The 19,786-nt window shown below is 37.0% G+C and overlaps 1 protein-coding gene across 1 annotated transcript in view; it reads left to right on the forward strand.

Moving 5' to 3' along the window:
* The window catches only part of DAW1 (dynein assembly factor with WD repeats 1), a 21,487-nt gene extending 5,748 nt beyond the window's left edge, over positions 1-15,739 (forward strand). Inside the window, exons 4-13 of the mRNA XM_009639698.1 lie at positions 1,743-1,801; positions 2,452-2,574; positions 4,167-4,266; positions 6,779-6,886; positions 7,944-8,050; positions 11,271-11,373; positions 11,779-11,893; positions 12,974-13,050; positions 15,016-15,178; positions 15,705-15,739. Of these exons, the coding sequence (XP_009637993.1) occupies positions 1,743-1,801; positions 2,452-2,574; positions 4,167-4,266; positions 6,779-6,886; positions 7,944-8,050; positions 11,271-11,373; positions 11,779-11,893; positions 12,974-13,050; positions 15,016-15,178; positions 15,705-15,739 (990 nt within the window). The remainder of the gene's footprint in view (positions 1-1,742; positions 1,802-2,451; positions 2,575-4,166; positions 4,267-6,778; positions 6,887-7,943; positions 8,051-11,270; positions 11,374-11,778; positions 11,894-12,973; positions 13,051-15,015; positions 15,179-15,704) is intronic.
* The last annotated feature ends 4,047 nt before the right edge of the window (positions 15,740-19,786 follow it).

Genomic DNA, 19,786 nt, shown 5'->3' on the forward strand with positions numbered 1-19,786 from the left:
TTAGAAGCATGTAAAAAGAACTTGGTTTATATTTCAGTTCCATTTAATGCTTATAGATGAAACATGAGTATCAGGTGCTTCTGAGATATTAATAAAATACAAGAGCTGCGTGAGAGTGAGATTTTTTTTTTTTCCCCAAACAATGTTCCATGTGTTTGCATTGTTTGGAAATGAATGTTTTTTCCTGTTGCACTGGAGCATAATCTTAAATGAATATATAAACCCATCTTTTTGTTATTTCCATTAACTGGTGACAGTGTTGTGTTAGGCACCCTGCAGAGAAACAAGCATTTGTAACAATTTCTCAGGTTTTAAACTATTTCATAGGAATGGTATGTTGTAGTGATCTGCAGATTTTTATTGCTGTAGCAGATTTTGCAGAACTGAAGTAAATTTTTTTTAATATTGCCTTAGGGTTTGATTATTGTATCATTTGCACAAGCAATTCTTGCTGGCTTAGAGTTCTGCAAATGAAGCAACTGCAGCACTGGGCATTGGAAGAACAGAATTAGTCCTGTGATCTGAAATTGAACATAAACCCATCTCATTTTCCTCCCTTTTTTTCATAATTGTTAAGTATGTTTGTTGTTCAGAGCTGCCTGCATGGAGCCCTAAAAATGTCATGGATCAAATTTCCATAAATTTCCATAATTATCCATTCTCATATGCAGATATTTCTATACTGTGGCTGTTTTAAAAAAAGCAAAATATTTTTGTCATTTCAACATCTTGATCACCCATTCCCACTGCTGTAGCTGAAAGTACAAGTTGTCTTAATTTCTCTAGAGAACAGAAATTGCTGTTTCTCTAACATAAAATACCTGTTCTTTTTCTCTCTCCCTCAGTCCTTCACTTGACCACTGTTATTCCTCTTCCATTTTGATCAGTCCCTACTCTTCTGAGTAGATCTCTGAGTTCCTTTCATTTTCCTTTGGAGACAGGCAGCTGAGAAAACTGGAGATAGAAGAAAAAGTTGAAGCTCTGGCAATATGTCAGTGATGAAATGACATTGCTCATAAATTATTTCTTCTTAATTCTTGCACTACAGAGAAGACCTAATGGACCACTGCTGTATTTTTAACATCCCTTTACTTCACTGTCAGCAGTGACTTTAGACTCGAGCAGAAGCCAACTTGTACAAATAGGTGAAAGTTGTTGAAATGCGATCCCTGTTATACAGCAGCCACCTTATTCAAACACAAACTAGATTTTTCAAATTTAAAATCCCTCTTTGAATTTTGTCTTGATAGGTATCTTTGTTATGGTTCTGAATGCCTTTTTTGTCCTGACCTCATAGGATGTAGATGTAGCTCATTTCTGTTCTTCCTGTTTTTTTGAAAAGAAATCATATACTAGCTGAAAGCATCCCATAACCTAAAAGACTCAAAATACTCAATTCAGCTGGATGTCTTGATTCACAATATAAGGCTTGCTATTGGTATTTCTTCCATCAGTGATCTCACCAGGCATAGTGTCCCTACTCATCTGGTTTTGTCCTTTCAGCTCTGGTCTAGTGTTACTTTGCTGGTCTCAGATGAGGTGGAAAAAAAGCAAATGCAGATAAATTTGAAATCAATACCATACAATATGACCTGCTGAGGAATAGTGGGCTTTTTAGTTAGAGTTTAACGTATTACAGCTGTAACTGTTAATCTGACAGGAGAACATATTAACCTATTAAATGTTTTGAGCAATTTTTTTTAATTGCATCAAATGTTGTCCTTCTCCCACTTCTATTTCAGGTACTGAGAGCACATATATTGCCACTGACTAATGTAGCATTTAACAAATCTGGTTCCTGGTAAGTTGTTTTCAAAGTCAAAATATATAATCCCTAACTGAAGTTCTGTATTTGTAAATTAAGTTGTAAGGGAATTATCTTGCTGCAAAAAGAATTCAGCTGTGCTGCTTATAAGCAGCTTCAAGTGTGATTGGGGATTGCATTTCAGGCCTTTGTGGGAGAACCAATGGGAGATGCAAAAAGGTAGTGCGTGAGATTCAATTTATGTAATTTTTTTTCTTCCAAGGTGATAGTTTGTTGACAATTACCATATTTCAGAATGAAATACCTTTATGGCAATAAAGTGAATATTATTAAAAGCTAAATGAGTATTTGACAGAAATTCATTTGGGACTTTCTCTGGAATTTTACATTAATTGATTTCACTGTAGGCATATGCCTAATAATTTTTTCCTTCATGTCTTGAAAGCAGCAGCTTGCTTTTTAGTTGAAATATATTAAAGATTAGAAACAAGGTGTTTTTAATGAGTAATATTTAAATAAAAAAAGGAAAGGAACTTCTATGGTCATTAATCTATATTTTTGAAAGAAAGAAGAGATTTAGGGTTTGAGGCAGTGCTAACTGAAATTTGTGGAAATAACTCATTTGACTATGCACCAGGACCAGTAAGATACTTATGTATCCAGAAATTAATTTCTCTTTGCTTTAGCTTTATCACTGGAAGCTATGACAGAACCTGCAAAGTATGGGATACTGCATCAGGAGAAGAGCTACGTACACTGGAGGGACACAGAAATGTCGTCTATGCAATAGCTTTCAATAATCCCTATGGGTAAATATATTTTCTCTGAGATACATCATAATTGCTTATCGTGTTATTTTGCAAATACAGAACTGTTACTCAAACTTCAACATAAAATTGACTATCTCAGATTGAAAAAGTTCAAATTCTGAATTTGTAAAGTTCAACTATAGCTAATCACCATGGGATGAAACTGTATATTATTTGTATGAGAGATACATTCAAGCATGTTTTCTGCTATAATTTTTTTAAAATGAAATTTAGAAATTCAAAGCATGCATTTCACTAGGTGTTCAGTGTCTTGAAAAATGCATATATGAGTCAGTTTAACATCTTGAAACACAGATTTATTTCAATAGTATCTACATGATCAGATAGAGTTCTGAACGTTAATCATTCTTTACTGCCTCTACATCATTGTATATGATGTGAGATATAAGTACTTACTGACACCTTATATTGCTTCAGTTAAGGAGAAAGAACATTTCTGTCATAGCAAAAGTGGATTTCTCCATTTGGTGTTGTACATTCATTACTATTTAGGACATGCTTTAGAAGTGTCAGAGCTGTTGAGTAATTTTTATGAAATCCACAGGGTGCCGCTGTATGAATGTCAAATATGAATCTGTGCATCTTGATTTCTGCAATAACTGTTTGCCCTAGGTTAGAATTGCCACCTGTTAGGTGAGGGGAATTACATGTTGGCTACTAAAGTTTATTGTTATTTGGTTCCTGAGGAAGCTGTTTTGTGTAAGTAAACCATTTTGCTTCTCTGCAAAATAAGAGAAATTAATTCCTATTTTTATATTGAATTACATTACTTCTTTCACTGTCAGATGTGCTATTTATCAATTAAGCAATACAGAGTTACCATCAGGAAATAAGTGTTAAAGAGCTAGTTCTTATGCTCTTTGGAGCATCATCATTTCCTTCTAGGTGAAGACTTTATCCAACCTAGAACCCACCATATCAATGTCTTATATTGCGATATCATTCTTTACATTAAAAAAGCAATTAATGAAACTCTTATATACTTTGAAGAAACTAATGTATGACAAAAAAATGTGCAAAGACCAATAACTAGACTGTCACATAAAAGCAGAAAAGCAATATATAGTAAGCAAACCCCTGATGAGCTACTTTTAAATTAGAAGTTCAGTAAATAAAATCTGGGTAATTCACTTCAGTCTTGCTCTAACTGCAGTTGGTCACAATGCTTCAGTGGGAGTGGATTTCCACTTCTGAAATTTGGGTAAACTGCTTCTTAGAAGGGCTTATAACTGTTGATAAACAAACAGATGCTATCTGATGAAATAACTTTTAAATACATCTGGAAGTATAGCAGATAACCTCATCCCTAATGTAGGTTAGTCATCAGTTATGAACAATTCTGTGCTACTAGATAGGCACAGTAGCTGATTTAGAAATGAATTATGTCTGCTAATTTTTTCCCTTAACGTACTTTCTGTTTGTGAAATCCTGCTCCAGGATCTTGCAGTGCAGCAGAATGCACCAAAATGCATGCAAGTTTTGATGACTGGGTATTGTTTCTGTGAGTTCTACTGTCTTTGAAGTCAGAAGTTTTTTTCTAAATACAAATGACAGGATTTTTTTCCATTTAGTGACAAGATTGCCACTGGATCTTTTGATAAAACCTGCAAACTGTGGAGTACGGAAACAGGAAAATGTTATCATACTTTCAGAGGACATAGTGCAGAAATAGTGAGTACTGATGGACGTTTCTTATTCCTTTATGCTTCAACAGACCATCACTGATGGCTGCGGATTCCAAGTCCCTGTGAGCTGACACTGGAAGGGGCAGCTGTTCTGCTGCATCTATTCATGCATTCAGACATTGTGAATATTTCTGCACTGCAAGAAAAGATAGTCTGACAGTTCTTAAGAAATAGAATAAAACATTGTATACAGTTTGAAAAGATATTTTTAGTTTGTTCCAATTTCCCTTGTCTGCTAACCGTTAAAACATTTTTGAAAAGTAGCATAACAATTGGAATTTTCAATTTATTGCACATATTTATTCCCTGACTTGTTTATGTACCCCATTTTATGTACCCATTGCCTTTCATATTTGCAGAACTAAATACACAAGAACATCATTGCTTGTATTGTTGTCTTTCACACTGAGATCTGTACTTCACGTACAGGGCCAACTGGAGCCATAGAAGAATGAATTTCTGAAATTTTAAGTGTGTTAACTGGGAATATGTGGGAAGCTGAAATGTCAAAGATACATGAAATTAAAACAGTTCAGGCTTAAAAATGTTCCAACACACTAGGAGCCCTATTAGCAATAGCAAATATCTTGATGCACAGCTTTCTCATTTTAAAGATCACAGCAAATCCACTAAAAGTCTTAATTTCAATGCAGAATATATTTATTTTTTAAAAAAGCTATGAAGTCATTATTGAGTAAAGCATTTCTGGAAATTGTTCCTCGAAACAAGTGGAATTTAATTTGTAGATTGTGAGGCCTGTGACTAGTGTGAGAAAATGGTGGTTTACCCTGGTGGAACGTGAAGCTGGTTCCAGTGGGGTTTTGGTTCTCTGGATACTTTGAAACAGTTATCCCTTACCGTGGAGAACGTGTTTGCTTATTGAGACAGGCTGCAGTGATTTTGTTTCCACAAATCAGTTAGCTAAATATTTAAAGGCCTTTCAATTTCTTCTGACTTCTGTAGGGCTTAGATTAGACCCAAAGTGTTATGATTTGTGCTAGCAAGTAATTAGTAGAAGATAATAGCCAGCAGAAAATGATGTGTTTCTCTGAATGAGACCTGTTTCTGAAAGGCCATTATTGCATATGACATATTGCTGGCAAGGGCATGTCCATAGTTATTCAGTAGAAAAAAAGAAAAAAAAAAAAAAAAAAAAAAAAAAAAAAAAAAAAAAAAAGAAAAAGTCCGGCCGACGACGCAGGCAGGGAAAGATGACTGTGATTTTTTTAATATGAAAAATGATTTAAGGAAGTTGTTGAGCTTTTGTTCTTGCTTTCTCATAAATAAATACTATGTTTTGGTAATGGTCTTGGAAAATGGCCTAGATAATGACACATGTTAAGATAAGAGTGTGAGTGTACAGAGTCTGTTTGTTTTGTGGTACATAGAACTGCCTGGAGGGTCTCTGCCCCAGACTGATCAAGTTAAAGAGGAAGCCTACCATATTATAGTGTTAGGGAGTACTGTCAGTCAGATTGAACGGTAACTGGAGAATCTTAAGGAGAATTTTGAAATGAAGAAGTAGAAAAGCCCGGAAAGAAGTATAAAAGAATCAAGACAAATTGTTACAGGGTGGGGGAGACATTAGTCTGGAAGCAGCAATTGTCAAAACCTGCTCTTGGTGCTTCCAGAAGTCACCCTGGGCATCACAGTCTCTGCCTAGACCAGAGAGCAGAGCCTTCCTCTCAGAGAAACTGTGAGGAGTCTGCATCCAGCTAGTGGATTGTCAGTATGGGGTTCAAGAAAAAGGCCCTCTTGTCCCCCACTGTAAGATGTGCACGTGTGAATTTGGATGCCTTCGCTCTGGCGCGTGGATCAGCAGATTGTAGGAAGTAGCATGGATTCAACGAAAGCTAGAGCACTCGTGTCTCTTAGGGGAGGTGGGTGCAAGTAGGGGAACACATACTCCTAGGCAAGGGGGCTGCACTTGTAACCCACTCATCTTGTGAGAGGGGATGAGTGTGCATGCAGGAGTGTGAAAGTGTGTGTGTGACTAAAACATCTTGGAATTATAGGAGGAGGTTTAGAAATTTGTAGCTGTTTATTAAGATTGCATAAGTTTATCTATTGTATTACAGACACTGATGTAGACACTGATACTGAATATATAGTTCTCTGCCAGTTATGCGCTGTTAATACATTAACAAACTGCTTCAGTCTTGATTTTGATTAGAACTTTGTGAACTAAATAATTTCTCCATGTGACACAAGATGAAGTACCTAGATAGTGAATTTTAATCCAAGCTCAGAAAACAATACAGGAAATCTTCCAGTGAGTCTCTTTAATGCATTGCCATTGCAAAGCAGCCAATTAGTCCATTTGATTTGAGTAGTCATCCAGAGCTGTGATAAGGGTTTGTTGGTCTTCTAGTGAACTGTTGGAAGAACTCTGCAATTTTTCTGAATGCCATAAAATACTAAGGCAGACTTTTGTCTTGTTTAAAAATATTAATCTTGGCCTATTGTTTTTTTTTTCCATCTAATGTTTCTTGCTACAGGTGTGTTTATCATTTAATCTTCAGAGCACAGTGGTGGCAACTGGAAGCATGGATACCACTGCCAAATTATGGGATATAGAGAAAGGAGAAGAAATAGTCACTTTAAGTGTATGTTTGCCTTCTTTATGTTTTTAAAGGCATTCCTTGCTTCCTTAGTTTTCTAACAGATAAGTAACAGTATAACCCTTACAAGAGTTTCAGAATTTGTGGAGTTTCTGTTACGAGGTGGGTCCTGCAGTGGCTGCAGTTACAAAACAGATTAAGAATACTTGAAGGGAATAATAAAGCTATGGTGTTTTATGAGAAGTCCTATTTATCAAAAGGCAGATTTTTCTCATTTCAGTGACATTACTGCTATAGATCAGAATGCCTTCCATCGCTCATTAAAACGCTTCGCTATATTTATTATGACTGCATTAACATTAATGTTCTCAGAGTTACTTTATGTCAGACACTACATCTGGACACTACATCATGGATCATCTTCTTGTAAACATCAGCAGAGGAAAGCCATCCAATTACCTTTAGATTGTGACGTCTCCTTTCTCTGTGTGCCTTGCTGGGATCTCACAGGTTCAGATTGGCCTGTGCTGTTTCAATGCATTTTTCTCGCCTAAATCCTAAATAACAGGTAGTGAGTACTTAAGCTTCCTTTGGTGTATGTGGCCTAAAGAGTGGGAGTAGCATTTTCTCCTCCTTGACTTTCCCTTCCTCAGAGCCCTGAGTGGAACAAAGCGCAATGGAATGTGTGAACCTTTATAGCTTATAAGTATGCTTACATTCATTTTTCCACGTCTCTCTACCAACACCAATGACAAGCTGTACTGTAGGTTACTGTCGATGAATCATTTGATTTCAGTATGTATTGGTGAACAAATGTGATTCTGTTTAAGTCAAATATGGAAAATATGCACTGATGACATCACTTAAGCAGTCAGCAATTGTCCAGTGGTGTGCTTGATTTTTTGCAGTTGTTGGGATATTGACTATTCCACAGTCTAGTAGATCTTTTTGTCAAAATTGTGATATAGTGGACAAGACCATAAATTATATATTGAAGGGTTATAGATGGATTGTGCTACTGAAAAAAAAGCTACATATTGAATGACATTAATGGAAAACTCATAATTTGCTTTCTCTTACTCTTTTAAAAAAATTTTCTCAGGGGCACTCAGCAGAAATTATTGCATTGTCTTTCAACACCACTGGAGATAGGATTATCACTGGCTCCTTTGACCAGACAGTAGCAGTGTGGGATGTTGGCACTGGCAGGTACTAAGATACTAATAAATATAATTTTACATTGCATGTTTTAATGTCAAATGAAAAGACAATGTTGAGCTATAAATTACAGACCTTGTATTTTCGCTTCATTTAGAGTATGCATTCCTTTATCTTACCATTTTTTACTCCTGTTCCTTTTGTTCTTCTGAAAAGGAGTGCTGCTCACAAAATGCTTTTGTATATTTTTTTTCTCCAAACTTCCATCTTATTAGCACTGAGGAGACAGACAGAATGGACAGATCCTGTGTTTGTTGCTGATGAATTCTCCAAACAGGAAAATATTTTATCAGCATGGAAACTCATGGTTTGGAAGGTGTCTAGAATTTCTAGATGGAACAGACTGTTTAAGTAGAAAGAAAGCATGTGTTATGTCATAGCAAATTAGTCTGGTGACATTGTCTGTATAAACCACAGAGGGTCTGTTTTCCTTCTAACAGTCCTTTATATCAGGGTACATTTTAAAAAGGAGAAAATTCGGCCACTCTGACTGCAGAGAACAAAATCCTTTGATTATGATGCCAACAAATAATAATGTAGTAGTTAGATATGGACTTGTAGTATCCTGACAAATCCACTTGTTTTTTTCAACTGGAAATTCAGTATAAGTAGAATAATAAAATGATTGCTCTGATTACTGACAAAGTAATTTATGAAAATAACAATTCTATTATGTTTTCAGAGGTGATGTCTTCTTTTTGTGAGAGCAAGGGAAATATCTCTGAAATTTATATATAAAAGGAAAGTGTGTGTATAGTGATATCTAGGGGTAATAAACAATGTGTATATCTTCAAAATGAGAATAATCAGGCAATTTGAAAAATAATGTACACATAGTACATCATTTAAGGCTTGATCCTGCAAGCTTTGAACTTACCCAATACCAGCAGTTTAATGTTTGGCATGTAAATACTCAGGAGGTGCTCATTCAGCAAATTGGACCTTTGGATTCAACTTCATTCAGCCTGGTGTTCTTGCAAATTATTTTTTTTTTAAACAGCTTCTTCTTCCAGCTTCTTGTCTGCGCCTGCAGTGAAGTCAAACTCTTGGGATTTTCATGTTGCATTCTTTTTGTCTAAGAAAAGAATGTGGTTTTCACATCAGGGTCAATATCATGAAGCAGAATATGAAGGAGAAGATTCTTGTTTAAACACTGGCAGCTGTGGTAGTTAGCTCATGGGCAATATAATTGTCCAAGGGCCAGCACTCAGCCTTTTAGATGACAGCTGGGCATGTATACATTTAGTAATAACGAAAAGTTGCAGTCAAAAAGTCTGAGCTGATCATACTCTTCTGTGTATAGGTTCAGGCAGATTTGCAAAAACCTTGTAGGTGGGGTTGTGACTGGCCATCTTTCACCATATAAAATACATGAGAAACACTGCTTTCCAACTTTGAGTTTGAAGTTTCTTTTAATTTTGCTGGCTGCCTCTGATGAGAGCCTTTAATCTTCAGTTTTATTCTGAGTATGTATCCAGAATTATCCTGAAGGAAGTTGGTGTAGGGACAAGAAATCTCAAGAAGGTTCAAGATTGTTTTCAAAAAATGTGAAAATTAAAAAAAGAAGGAGGGGGGGGCACGTGCTTTTTGTAATACAGGTCTGTATTTCACCAATAACATCTCAATAGCAGATACAGTCAGCTATAGTTCTGTTGAAGGGGGTCTTCAAAGCTTCATTTGACAAATCAACAGCCTGTAAAGGGTCATGAGTGCCGGACACCAGGATGCTGAGAGACAGTTTCTTCTTATTTGCAATTATGGTGCAAATATTAGAGCATCCATGTATTAAATTTCATTGGAAACTGAAGGCTAAAGAAGTATTATCATGACTGAAGCTGTTTTGGTGGTTTTTTTTTTTTTTTTTTTAAAATAATTTAAATGGAAAATTTTTGTGGCATTTCACAAGCCTGTTTTGAGTTCTTTCTATTTGTGTGTCTTATAGGTTGTGGTTTCCGTGAGATATTCCACATGTTGCTATTTATTCTGTCTATTGATCAGATATTTATGTTGAAGTTTGAAACCCAGACTGCCTTTTTGAAATTTGGAAATTAAAGCTTTTAAATTTTAAATTAAAACTTTTTTTCATTACTAGGTATTTTGGGTATTAGGTATTACAATAGCAGCAGTCTTGATGGCCAAATAATATGTTCACAAAATTAAGACGTTTTCCACTTGTTTTCTGCTTGTTTTTACTGTAAAAAGGTCTATACAATTACAACAGTGCAGGTCTCACATTGTTAGAAAGTAAAAGGAGTAAAAATAAAATGTCATGAGTATAATCGAGTTTTTGTCATCATAAACAAATAGAAAATTCAGTTGCTCAGGAGATTTGCTTTGCTGTTCATTTAGCATATATATTGATTTAGCTACCCTTATATATCTTATGCAATGAATAAAAACATTTCAGTTAAACTCATTTAGTTGTTTTTCTGGTCATTAGTTTATCCATTAGTTAAAGCAGTTTTCTATTAATGATACAGTGATATTAGCGTTACAATAATAACCTAATTTACTAATCCTTTAATACATATAGCAATTAATCTTTTTTAGGGTTCATTGCTTTATAGGCCATTAATTCATAGGAAGCAATAATGGCTAATTGTACCCTCTCTATTCCGCTAAAGCTGAAGAATTTAATGGAATTAATATTTTCAGTCTTTGTACAGCAAGAAGTTTAAGACTAATGAGGATTAGAAATCATATTTCAGTTTGGCTGTCATTTCCCTGTTTCTTGGGAACATGCTAACATTAAGTACCTGATTAAGTTCCATTTGATCTCCCGTGGATTTTACAAAAGACTTAGATTATATGGAGTTTTAAACGCATACTCTCTACACTCCGTTGAAGTAGGATAATGGGAGAATAATGTGGAAAAACTTGCTATATGTTCTTGGTATGTAGATGAATACAAGAAATCTGTCTCTGGCTCTGGGAAGTCATCACATTTCACTGGAGATACATTTGCTGAAGTATTTTTGCATGAGAAGGGAGTACTTTGCCATTTTATTCCTTACTGCCTCTTTGTCTCAATGGTAAAAAATGGAATTGATGTAGCACTAGAAATGTAAATGAGCTGTACCACTCCATTTAATTGCTTTAATGGATAAAATGGTGAAGACTTGACACCTTAACTATACCGTTTTATAAACTCATTTATAATTTATATGCATATATAAAAATACACATTAAAATGTAAATTGTCTTTTTATAGGATGTTACATACTTTAATAGGTCACAGAGGAGAGATTAGCAGTGCACAGTTCAACTGGGACTGTTCTCTCATTGTCACTGGATCGATGGACAAAACATGCATGGTGAGAAAGTTGAGTATGTACTGAATACAGCTACTTGATAGATAAAAATATATCTTTTGAAAATGGAGGAGCATTATTTTAAACTAGTATTATATGTAATTCATTAAAGAATTTACAACTAAATGTAAAACCTATAAGCTTATTAATTTCAGTGAAGTCCAGTTAAATAATAATAATAATATATATATTAAGGCTCATTTAATCCATACACTGAAATAAAAAATATATAGTTATTCATTAAACTGACTGAACAGTGACTCTATTGATTTATATCCAAGTTTCATGTTCATACCTTCAGTCAGACATCAGAAAGGGCCTACACCTGTTGTTTTATGGATCTACTAGATATCTATCAAGTAAATTAGTCAAAATAAACAAAAAAATTACCCTTCTTTATCTATGCAGCTGTGGAATGCTATGACTGGGACACATATAGCAACTTTAACAGGTCATAGTGATGAAATATTGGATGTCTGCTTTGATTATGCTGGCCAGCGTATTGCAACTGCCTCCGCTGATGGTAAGTGAAGTGACTAGGACTGCTGTAAGAGTTGCAGCAGTAGCATAAACTGAATTTTTCCTTTGGTTTTGCTTTGAATGAAGCTTGATAGAAATGGAGTATTGTGACTCGAAACTATAGATCAAGCAATGTTTTTGCATTATAGAAAGTTTGGCATTAAATTTAAAAAATTTTCCCCAGTGAAAAATTTCTTATTTTTTTACATTTTAATCAACTCAATATGTTTTTCCCCTTTAACTTCAAACTTGTAGGGGAATAATTGACTTGTGGTTGAAAATGCATTCTAAATGTTTAGGTAAGTAGTTTTTGAGTTAAGTTTTATTTGGGTGGCTCAAATTTAGGCTTAAATGCCAAAGGTAGCTGGAATTTTAATGGTGGATTTGCTACACTGCTTTCCAAATGCATAGCAGGAAAATACACAATAAAGAGGCAGTTTTGTTTTGGTATTGGTATGCAGCAGTTTTGCATGCTTATTAATTTTTAATTTTTTTTTTTTAGGAATCGGAATAAATAGATTTTGTATTCATCTGCACAGTGTTATGGTAGCACATACTGACAACACCACATTATTTTTACATACTTAAGTGTTTTGATTTTGCACTTTCAGAAACAGGCTACCAGATGGGGGACACTGGATCTGATTTGCTGTGATTGCTAAATTAAGACATAAGACAATATAAAAAGTTTCCTGAAATGTAATCAATAGCTTATTAAGTATAATTAATAGCTTATTAAATAGAATGCATATCTGAAATATAACTAAGGCTTTCTAAATATATTGTACGTGCATTCTGAAATTACAGACTTCAGTGTTCTATGCGGTCCATGTTTTATGTGGACATTTGTATTCACATTTCAGAAGTTTTCCAGCAGAAACTATTCATAAATCAACCTTTTCCAACCAGATTACAGATCCTTTTTGACATACTTTGTCCTTGGAGGAAACTGTGTTAAGAAAGTCTTCTATTTCTTTTGAAATCAAACCTGAGGGTGAGGCCCTTCCAACCTTATTAAAATATTCTTATTGAAATGCATGCTTAAACACAACAATCACAAATGGCTCCTAATCTACTACAACAGGGTCAGCAAGAATCTATAATGCAGAAACAAAAAAGTGCATTGCGAAGCTAGAAGGGCATGGAGGTGAAATTTCAAAGGTAAGTTGTTTGTGGTTTGCACCTTTTCTTATTTATGTGTGACATCCGATCCACCAGTTATCCCATGACACAGGAACACTGTTAAAGTGTGTAGTGGTAAAGTTTAAGATTGAGAGGTCTGGCGAAGAAGTTATCTTTACTGAAGAATGCTTGTTTTGACTAAAATCTATTAGCCAATGATTGTTTCCAACTCCCCACTTCTGAGCTAAGATAATACTGGATGTGCCACTCCTATAGGCTCCTCCAAGAGACATCTCTCCATATTGTCATGTTATTTACTATTTGATTCCTCAGAATTGTGGCAGTTAGTAAGCTACTTAAGAAGTCCCTCCCTCCCAGGGATGGATACCTGGCTTAGTTAACATTGAAATTACTGCTTTTCCTTACCTTTTTCCTTTTTCTGAAACATATATAGGTTGGGTCTCCGCAATTGCTTGGCAGAGAACAGGGGAGCAGAGAGTGAGATGCTGTCTGAATGTTTGCACGCTACGATCACTGCTAATAGAGCTCTGTCTGACCTGTCTTAAATTGTACTTGAGTTATTATACCATTGGAGTACCCAGATTCTCTGACAGAATAAGCACAAGTTTTTTAGTCTCTTGATGACACCTTAAGGCTCTTGCCTCTGAGGCTTTTACCATCATCCTTATTCCTTGCTTCTACCAAATTTTTACTCTTTACTCTCTTTCATTTCTCTGCACACCTGATTTATAGAATGGAACAGAAAAAGCATATTTCTGTGGCAAAATACATGGAGAGTCTTATTTTCAAAAGTGCATAAGGGACTTGGAAGTATAAAACTTGTTTCAAAAATCACTTGGTCATGAGGAGGGTACTCATGTACTTTGCTGGAAGTCTTGCCTGGCTCAATTTTGAATGCCAAAGTTCAGTTCCAAATACATTTAGTTACTTCCAAAACTGTACATATTTTTCAAACTTTGTTATTTAATGCTTGCAACTTTTCCTTATTCTTTCAAATGGATAGTTCTCACTAGCTGCCAGGCTAGTATGCTAAGTCTGTGCTGCTTTTGTCTGATGTATTTTATAATTGAAATATTAATATTTTGAAACTAGGATGGTTCTTGGTGAACAAAACTCATGTGCTTTCATTGTGTTTATTTGGCTATTACAATCACTCCACTGAGAGAATATTAGGTTCAGAAGGGCTAGTCTTCCCTCACTTAATAAAATCAGTGCAATATTTCACACTCAGTGTAGATGCACTGAGGAATGCAGTCTGAATACATGCTGATGCGTGGGTGGGTTAGGGACAGCTCCCATCAGGGTCCTTAGCGCTCGTGTAATTTCTTTGCTGGAAGAGAGATTCTGCTTATCTGGGAGCGTGTTGAAAAGTCAATCAATTTCTGCAGATGTTCTGTGTAGCCGTGATCACTTGGGAAGTTTATTACTTGGAAATGTGATTTCTGGCGAACAGGCATTTTGCCCTCGGGAATTAAGCAATTTTGCATTATATAGTAAACCTGGTATTGTCTGGTAGTACTGTAAAAATACATCTGATTATCTGGAAATGCACGCAATTTTGGCAGTGAATGTTTAACAAATATGGAGACATACTAAAAAATGAGTTGCCTTCAGTGGAAATTTTGACATTATAGAGATGTATGTTATTTAACGTAGAATGCTATAAAACCTGTGAATTTTACATTGGAATGATGGTAACATTTAAGTACAGTTGTTACAGTTGTGTGATTTTGGAGGATAATGTCCTGAAGTCTTAATCCTATAGTAAGCTCATTGTTTATAGACGTTTGCACATACACAAAGTTTTCAGCCACAGAAGTTTGCCAGGGAGGCTCTAGTGGAATACTGTCCTGACTTTTAGCTGAAAAACTGAATGCAAGAGTTACTGCTTTCTGTTTTCACTTTTTAATCACTAGATGTGCTTCTTGTTCTAGGCATATTGACTTGCTAAGTAATAGAACTCTTTTCTGTATTTTTTTGAAGATATGTTTCAACCCTAAAGGCAATCATATACTAACAGCCAGCTCTGATAAAACAGCTCGACTCTGGGATGCTGCTACTGGACACTGCCTTCAGATATTAGAGGGTCACACTGATGAGATATTCTCCTGCGCTTTCAATTACAAAGGCGATATAATCATTACAGGTAACTAATATATCCCAATTTTTTTTCTTTTTTTTTGAGACAGATTTTAAATCTTGTTATAGTAACAACATTAGAATCTGAAAAGTGTTCTGGGGCCATATCCCAAATGCAGGTACCAGCAGTGACTCAAAGTGTAATCAAAAAAAAAAGCTAGAAACTCACTTTGGAACTGAGGCTTAAGTGAATATGGCCATGAACAAATTTGTATAGAGGCATGGGCATACCCTACCATCTGTCCTATGGGCATGTACTAGCCCCAGACCAGTGACTAAGCCATTTTCTCATGCAGTGATGAGGTCTGGATGAGCAAAATGCAAAGTTTTTTAGATGGGAGCACTCCTTTTGTGTATTTGGCACTGCATTCTGTTCAGGTTTCATTCCCTTTAGATGAAAAATCATGGGAGTGGGAAATGTGAACAGAGTATTTGTGATCACTTTGATCTTTTGAGCGAACTACCAAAATATGGGATGCAGGATGATCTCAGCTAAAAATACTGATTGCCTCACAATGTGTTTTTATTACTAGGGAGCAAGGATAACACCTGTAGAATATGGCGCTGACCGAAGACAAGGAAAGATCCAGTTTGGTATATGCCTACTTCATGAGTTTAGTAGTGAATAAACTCAATCTTTCAGATCTGTTTTCTTTTGCCTTCTTTGTTCAGCTTAGCTTTGCTGAAGATATAGAAGTTACCTAGATTTTGATAAGTTTGACTTTGCTGATGTCTGGTAGATATGGAATCATAGAATCACTAAATAGCGGAAATTGGAAGGGTCCTCTGGGTGCTCTAGTACAACACCCCTGCTCAAAGCAGCGTCAACTAAGCAGGCTGCCCAGGACCACGTTCAGCTGGTTTTGAGTATCTCCAAGGATGGAGACTCTATTGTTTGTCTGGGCAACCTGCTTGGTGTTTGATCCTTCTCATGGTAAAAACAGTGGTGGTTTTTTTCTTATTTTTAAATGGAATGTTTTCTTGTATTTTAATCTGTGAACATTGGCTCTTCACTGCATACTGCTGAGATGACTCTGGCTCTGTTATCTCAGTCACCTGAGACAAATCATTGGTGTGAATGAATCCAGTAGGATGGCCCCATTTCTTTGTGTGTCATTTTTTCCTTGTAACCTCTTTAATAAAAAATAGCATTATGATACTCTCAAGTGTGAAAGGGGTGTTGTTACGCACTTGCTCTGAGTACTTTTGTATTCATTTTTTTTGATTGTGTAATAAAGTATTGAGTTAAAATTCCAGTTTCGCTGCTTGTAATACTATGTCCCACTTGATATTTCTGGGGAAACCCGGCAACTATTTGTGAACTGCATTGCTGTTAGCTGTTGCGTGCATGCTATAGTTAGACTCCCACTCACCCCCCTTTCATAATTCCCCACATCTTTCCATTCATTCCATTCCTTTCTGCTTAGCCCTCATTCTTCTGTTTTCATCTGAGGCAAAGAAAAAAAAAGTGGGTGGCGACTCCAACTCTGAATCCTGGCCTAAAGGTTATGGCCAGTATGAAGACACTCTACACACCAACCATTTGGAGCCAAGGATCATGACATAAACTGAGATGAGGAACTCCTGTGAGTTATTCACCACCATGCAATGAACTCTAACCCAGGTTTACCTCTTGCCAGCAATTGCCTGCAGGCTTCACCTGTGCAGAGCCCTCCCCACCTCCTAGCAGAGCACCTGAAACTACCTACTGGTCTCTTCTACAGACCAACCTTCCTTCCTTGGAAGAAGGATGAAGAGGCAAAGAGGACAGGATGGCACAAAGTACGTGTGGCACCTGGGGGACAAAAGGAAGAAAGGGAGTGTGCAGCAGAGAACGAACCTGAAGGTATTTTGTTTATATTCTCTATCTCCGTGTGGTTATGGACTTGACTTCTAAATGTTAAATTTAGTTGGAAGTTACTAATGCTGATGTGCTCTGACTGTCTCTGAGTGCTTGCCAGCATCTTTGTGTGCAAATGAAGAAACAAAAGTGCCTGTCATCACTTGACAAATATCCTGGTTGTTTCAAGTAGTGATGCGTTGTGGGAGAACACAGTGTGCTGCAGATAATTTAAAATTAAACTTTTACAGCAGATAACTTAAAATTAAACCTTTACCAGTAGGCAAAGTGGCTGATGCTAATGTTACAGTAACGCTTGTGGTGTTTCCTGTTGTCTTGTGCAAAGATTTATGATACCAAGAGAGTACCTCAGTAACCTGGAATGGAAAGGAGTAGGAAGGGCAGCGCAGTTCTGTGTTTGGGATTGCCCTGTATCCCTAGGTCAGTTTGCACCTTACTACAGATGTGACATGGGGGATTTCTGGCTGACAAAATGGAGGGAAATTAGTGTAATGCAATGTGTACAAATACTGCTACATAGTTACAAACTGGAGTTTGACTTGCTGTGTAACCATCACAAAGCAAAAGAAATTTTTGGACTGTGATTAGAAAGTAGATTTTTTTTTTTTTTTTTTTTTTTTTTACTTTCTTTCAGGTTGGATTATTTTCTCCTGCCTTTTCCTTTATGATTTTTCTCTTATACTACGCTAGTGATTCAGCAAATCAAACATCTGTAGTAGCTTTTGGCTTCAAGCTCTTGTATTTTTATGCGAAATTGTGAGTGAGCTGAGGTTTTGTAGTCTAAGCATCGGGCCAGGAGGCCATCTGGGCTCTATTTCTGACTCTCCCTAGACTCACTGAGGGAGTGGCATTGCTTTTCAGGCAATGTTATCCAGGTTCCCTGCTCAAATGTGAAATGCTTTCACAGCTATGGTGACTCACAGCACTGCCGAAAAGCATGCTGGCTCAGTGCCTCAAAAGAACTCCAACAGTACTCTAAGTACCACCATGTGAATGCTTCGGTGTTAGATTCCCTGCACCTTGGTTTACCTGTGTGTAGGTTTAATAAATAACAGGGATATACATTAGGAGTGTGTTGTACAGATGTGTCATCCTGAAACCATTCTGTGTCTCTGGTAGCAGCTTGATCCCTTTCTCTGATTCCACTTCAGTCCCTGCAACCAGAATAGCATACGTGCGTGCTCTAACTCTATTGTCCAGTGTCTTTTTAATCTCTTCAACGCATTTGGCTCCTGCGTACCTTGCACTCTTCAAGCTGCCACTGTAATCGCTGGGTGGCTGGGGTGGGATGCGGCTTTCGACATTATCCCGAAATGCTGGCAAACTTGATTTGCTGTGACCTTATTGAGAAGGATTACCTCGGGAGCCTCTTGAAGTGTGTGTTGGTGAGGACTGTCACAGTGGAAATCAGATTTGCTGTATTGTTTCTGTCCTTTAGACCCTGGAATCCTTCCAGTGTATACCTCTGTGAATACACAGGTTTGCTTTTCTGGGAAAGAAGTGCTTAGCTTGTGTCGTGTAACTTCCCCAGGACAGAACATACATTTTTACAAGACAAGGATGAGGATTTCCATGCAAGCATACGATGGGTACTTGGACTCTTGATGTATGCTTTTTGTATCTCTTGAGAGTCAGATTCTTTTCTGAACAGGCGAGGATAATCGCATACCCACTCACGTTTTAAAAGTGGCATTTTGTGAGAATTTCTTTTTCGGTTGCTTCCATATGATCACTTGCGTTTCTTGGGTAGTTAGTGAAAGGGTATGAAATATATCCTGATTCATTGTATTTTCCCGTTTGCTGCATTTTACTAACTTTCAGCTGAGGCTGGGAGGAGGGCGTAGTACCCATCAGGCAGACCTGGCTTCACTGCAGATTATTTTACATGTTTGATAGTCCTGCTGTCTGATTTAATCATCTGTCCTGCTCAATGCTGTACAGCTGCAGGTGGCTTTCTGAGGGCCTGTTTCTTGTGGTGACTGGTTTCAGAGTGGAGTTGAAAAACTGAAATAGTGGCATTATGAGTTCGCTTGTGCTTAGCAAAGGTTTAGGAATGACTCTGGCTTGAATTAAAATTCTTAAGTTGGCTGTTATGGGTGTGCTTTCCTCTCAGCTGGAATTTATTTATCAAGTAGCTCATGTGGGCTCTCTATTTCAATAGAGTGGTGAGGGTTGTTGTTTTTTTTTTTTTCCACTGGCATTTTGGAAGTCAGAGTGCAGGACTCATGGTGACATTCCTGTGCTCGTCTGTCACCCACCTCTGCATGAAACTGGACAAGAGCAACAGTAAAATCAGCCTCTCCGGAAAAGTCACTTGCTGAATTTAATAGGCTAACTGTAAACAGGTGACCGTTTTATCATACACCACAATAAAATGGTTCATTTACTTGAAGACACTATGAAAATCTTCAGTGCTATGACAAAATGAAGATTATAGTTTTTCTACTTCTAATGATCCCAGCATTACAAGCACCTTCAACAAAAGCAAACTAAAACTGAAGGCTTTAAACTTATTTTTCGGTAGGTAATTATCCTGTGTTTGAACTAATGTATCTGCAGGCCAAACTCTGCTCTTCATTACGGGGGAGGCAGGGCCAGCGCCAGGGTGGAAGGCAGCTTTGCCTGAGGCCTTCTTGCAGAGGAGGCGGTGAGTGGGGCAGCCCACGCTGGGGCCAGCGCTGCTGTGGGTGCGGAGGCAAGGGTCTGCTGCTCCCCAGGTGGCCTCCGATGGCACCTCCTGAGGCGGAGAGGGTT

This window comes from Egretta garzetta, unplaced genomic scaffold (assembly GCF_000687185.1).
Source record: "Egretta garzetta isolate BGI_Z169 unplaced genomic scaffold, ASM68718v1 scaffold425, whole genome shotgun sequence".
Lineage (NCBI taxonomy): Eukaryota > Metazoa > Chordata > Aves > Pelecaniformes > Ardeidae > Egretta > Egretta garzetta.